The sequence below is a fragment of the Papaver somniferum genome, chromosome 11, assembly GCF_003573695.1.
Source record: "Papaver somniferum cultivar HN1 chromosome 11, ASM357369v1, whole genome shotgun sequence".
NCBI lineage: Eukaryota > Viridiplantae > Streptophyta > Magnoliopsida > Ranunculales > Papaveraceae > Papaver > Papaver somniferum.
In genome coordinates this window covers 2,942,194-2,947,082 of record NC_039368.1, presented here as the reverse complement: position 1 = coordinate 2,947,082, position 4,889 = coordinate 2,942,194, and the positions used below count along the sequence as shown (strand labels likewise).

General features: G+C 39.1%; 1 protein-coding gene across 1 annotated transcript; it reads left to right on the top strand.

Annotated features, from left to right (window-relative positions):
• Nucleotides 1–323: 323 nt before the first annotated feature.
• On the top strand, nt 324–2,139 carry LOC113323932. The gene is made up of 6 exons (XM_026572278.1): nt 324–350; nt 534–721; nt 798–900; nt 1,480–1,680; nt 1,761–1,949; nt 2,065–2,139. Exons 1-6 carry the CDS (start codon nt 324–326, stop codon nt 2,137–2,139), a joined length of 783 nt encoding a protein of 260 aa, XP_026428063.1.
• The last annotated feature ends 2,750 nt before the right edge of the window (nt 2,140–4,889 follow it).

Sequence of the window (4,889 nt, the reverse complement as noted above, 5' to 3'; positions counted from 1 at the left end):
TTCAATCTCAATTTCAAATCCTGATGGAAACCCATTAGTCAGATATGATTAGAAAACAAAAAACCCATTAATCCGACCAAAATCAAAGCCTAATTTCAATTTTAACACAATCTGCAGACCCTAATAGGTTCGATCTACAGCAGCAACTCCATCCTCTTCATCCCGTGCTCAAACAATCACAACAGCATCACCGACAACCAACTCTTAACGTTTCTCTTAAGTTTCTGATATCATAATCACAAAATCTTCTCACGGAAACACGAGAAGAGAAGAACAGGGGAAAGAGGAAGAAGAAAGAACTAACGGGGAAAGATGGTGAACCCATGACTAGTATAATAGGGTTTTCAAGGGTAAATATGTAAATCCCGACATATTATTTTGACCGAGTCAGCGAAAAGATCAAGTGTGTGGGTCCTGACGGAAAAACTAACGGTTGTGGCATTTAATAAACTCTGAAAAAAACGGTGGCATTTTCTTGAATCGGGATTTGCAAGTGTGACAGTTTGTTAAAAATCCCTTTTTTCATTTTTCAGATGCCTAACTGGAGGTCATATTCAGCTCATAATCTAGCTCGTTCAACATATGTCAAATTTTTTAGACACCAGCTAATGAGCTATGTATTATTATCTGATTCTGATAACAATAGAGTCAGATTCAGATATAATACTGAGTCAGATTCAAACATACTGGGTCAGATTCAGTCGGATAAGAACAAGGGTAAGTACGGTCGGGAAATCATTAATTAAACCTGTAATTAAAAAGTACTTATTATACTAAATGAGATCATTAATTTGTAGTTGGGAAAGTGAGAAGCCATTAAGTCTCCCCCTCTCAGTCTCATCAGTCATCACTCTCTCCGTAGCTGCCTGCTTCATCTTCTTCTCATTGAAAGCTGCTCAGGTAAACCCTCTCCTCTCTATCTTTCTCCGGGTTTCTCAAGGATTTTTAAGAAATCCTTTCTAAATCTTGGGTTTTTTAAGCGATTGAAGTTATGATAAGTTTGTATTTTTGTTTTGTGAATGTTGTTAAATAGATCCCTAAATGAGTCTCATACTTTTACATTGATATTTAATAGTAGTACAAGTTCAAACTTTTGATGGATAAATTAGTTGATGATTATAAATGTGTTTTGTGTAATAATGATGTGCCTGAAATAGATATGAAATTGTTGAATAGGTTATGTTGCTTTTTTCATCATCTTATAAACCCTGGTCCTGTGGGGGTTTTCATAGAAATCTCTAGTAATTACTTTTAATCGCATTCATACTTTTTCGATTCATCTTAACTGACCTCACATGCTTTATGGATGCGCCTTTATTCCTACATTTATAAATTCATGTTCATTGTTTTGTGGTAATTGCAAAACTTTCATCTGTAGGGGTCTCGCCCGTTTGTGTTGACCTATCCCCTTATGCACTGTATTGTTGATCTCTTCCATAACCTCTGACACTGTTATTCCTATCCATTTTTCGAGTGCAGGGTGCCTGGCCTTACTTTCTTCCTACTCAAATGATGGATAATGGGGATGTGGACACAGAGAATTGTCCTTTAGATCTCGGGATGTTACCTCCTTGGGAAATCACCGTTCCCCTTGCTGATATTGGGAAGCAAAATATCAAGATCCCGTATTCGGATGGTACCCATGTTGTTGGTCTCCCCCTTGGTTCAGATGTTCCTAAAGTAAGAACTGCTTCTATTGCTTTTTGAGGTTTTAATTTCCACTTCTGTTGTTAGCAACTTTGTTTCTTTTCGTTTTTCAGGTGATTGCATTCAATTATAAAACCTTGTTGTGTATGGTAAACGGCATGACTTCTATGATTACCAATCTAACTCTAAAGTTAGAGCGACAACAGAAGGTTGCTGCTCGCCATCTGGAAAAAATGAGTCGCTACCGCCTTGAACTTGAGGAGTGGAAACGCACAGTAGGTCATGGTATGGCGGTTCTTCAGGTAATGATGGTATGCACTTTCTTATAAGTTATGTTTACGGAAATTCTTGCTGTTTCTGTATCTTTCATTTCTTTTTGCGGCTCAATCAATCAAATTCTTCTTGCACATTTTACAGGATCCTGTTTCTCCATCCAAAAAGAGGAAGCTGAGTACAGAGGAATCTGGTCCTTGTGATACACACGAAGTTTGAATTGAGAAACCTGAGTACCTGCCTCCACCAACATCCAGTGATAAGCCAGCCATCCCTGCTCTCCTGGTCCAGGAATGTGTCATAGAAGAGGATATGGATGAGTCAGATGCCTTACCCCTTACCAGAGTGAAGCGTCTGCGAGGCGAAAATGTCCCCTCAAGTGCATCACTAATTTGTTCTGATGTGCAAACTGACAACGTTGAATCTGATGCAGCGGTAGTGCCAATTGGGGAACCTGTTAACGCTACAATGACCTCTACCTCCACCAATTGCTTGACTGTTGACTCCACAACATTACCTATTTCGGCTCCTATACACATCATTCCTCCCCTTGCAGAGTCCAGAAGTGTTTCTGGTCAAGGGGAACATGAAGGGCTTGAATATGTGCAGAACTTTGAGTCGGATGACTTACTCCTTACCAGTGTGAAGCTTTCTCCGGGCGGAGATGTCCCCTCAAGTGCATCACCAATTTTTCCTGATGTGGAAACTATGAAGACTGAATCCGATGCAGGGGTTGTGCCCGTCGGGGAACCTGTTGCTGCTACACTGACCTCTACCTCCGCCAATTTCCAGACTCCTGCAACTGCATCACTAGTTTGTTCTGAGGTGAAACCTGAGAAGATTGCATTCGTTGTAGGGGAACTTGTTGTTTGGGAACCTGTTGATGGTACAATGATCTCTACCTCCGCCAATTGCCAGACTCCTGCTGATAGCACTCTTCCCCTCATACTGTCTACAAGTGTTTCTAGTCGGGTGGGAGATGAATGGTTTGAATATGTGGACAATTTCAGGATCCCAAAAGTACACGCAGATTTGTATAAGAAGATCTTTAGCAAGCATGGGCATATGGCGACTAAAAAGGTCATCAGGTCCAATGATGACATACTACTTGCAGCTGTTATTAGCTTGACGAAGATTGCCTCTAGGATAGAAACTATACGGGGTGTGGATTTGGGTGTAGTGCTGCTTGAAAGTTGGGAAGGAGACATTGGAGATGCTGAGACATTGCAATTTAATATTGAGTGGCTTCATAAGATATTCAATACACTCAAGACCTCTTGGAAGTCGTCTTTCCTGATAGATAAAGAAGTTGAAATCCGTGAACGAATCTTGGATGCGACGCAGGTGGATTATGCTGGTCTTCGTTCAAGAAAAGACGAACTTGAGACAGAACTTCTGGAGGTGACTATGAAAATTAGGGAATTTGAAGGTAAGATTTCATCTGAACGCGAAGCTATCCAAGTAAAGATGGCAGCGAAAAACACATTTTTGTTTGAGCCTGTTCTTGGGAGTTTGTTTAATCTGGAGCTTACAAATTGATTGGAGATGCATCCATAGTATGTTGTTAAAACCGTCAGGGATCCAAACTCGTCTATACAGTAACTTATATTATGTATTTAATGTTCCTGCTATGCTACGAAACATGGATTCTTCTTGTTGTGTAAAGGTGTGCGTTTCATGGTAACATCTAAAACTGATTCTAATCTGAGTTTAAATCTTGACTAAATGTTTTCTTTGTTCTTGGATGTGTCTGATTTAAGTCTGACAAATATTAGAGTACCAAATATCAATGCAGCTTTTCAAAATACCCATAGCCTGCAATTTTCCTTCAAGGCAAAAGCTGCACAACCATTGACCATTGTGGTCCTGCTATGGTGCAGCACTAGTTGTGCATATCTATGATGCAGTGACCATTCCTGGTTTGAAACGGAATAAGCTGCTAAGAAATGAGCCAATTCGATAGCATCCTTTTTGACAAATTGAGATTCAGCGGAATTACACTTGCCTGAGACTGTCTTTAATCCTGCTAGTGCTAATAGTATTCTTTATGCGCCAGGGGAAAGTCGAGTGATAGTGCTTCAGAGTGTAGATGATGTTTAACGTATCACCCACGTCCACCGATAAAAATGTCTCAGTGACCTTTACGATAACGAAGCCCCACAGGCCTCAGCCTCAACAGGAGGAGTGAAGCTTAGAGTTATTAGATCCTGCGAGAACCATCGAGTGCTGTTGATTCTCAAGCTTCCTCCCATTAGGGATATTCGGGATCAAACTCACAGGTGTAGTTCTAAGGACCACCATTTTATCTTACTAAAAAGAAAAAAAAAAAATGTTTAGATCCTTTGGTGCTTACTTCTCCCGTTAATTTGAGGCCATTATTTGATTATTAAAAGTTAAAATAAGACATTTTGAAGTAAATAGAAATCCCCTTATCGATCTGTTTTTGTTAATGGATAATGTGTTCCTGATTAATTAGTATTAATGAATCACGTTAGTTGTTAATTAAGAACTCACAATTGGGGGATACCATCACAAATTGGGGGATACTTCAGGTTAAATAGGAACTCATAATTGGAGGATACTACCACCACAAATTGGAGGATACTTCAAGTTAAATATGAGAGTTTTTTTCTATATGAAAAGATCATACTATCCTTTATCAGAATAAAAAAATATTAAAACCTAAATCATTTTGTATCCCCTATTTTCTCTTCTTCTCCGTTGTGCCGACTCTTCCATTTCTTCTTTCTTCTTCATTTATATGATTGATTTTTAGGGTATAAATTAAACACTTAGAGTTCAAACTTTAGATTTAGGGTCTCCGTTGGCATTGTCTTTATAATGAATTCAATGCCGACAATTGGTGGGTCAAATTCTTGATAAGTTTTAAATCCTCCAAAAACCATGTGAAAACTTAAGTTAGTTTAAACAACCAACTTTGAAGTCCCTATACACAGTCTCCACTAGAA

Coding starts and splice junctions, on each gene's coding strand:
- LOC113323932 (XM_026572278.1), top strand. CDS start 324: ATGACTAGTATAATAGGGTTTTCAAGG. Junction 722..797: donor TCGGATAAGAACAAGGGTAA/GTACGGTCGGGA, acceptor ATTAATTTGTAG/TTGGGAAAGTGAGAAGCCAT. Junction 1,681..1,760: donor TTGGTTCAGATGTTCCTAAA/GTAAGAACTGCT, acceptor TTCGTTTTTCAG/GTGATTGCATTCAATTATAA.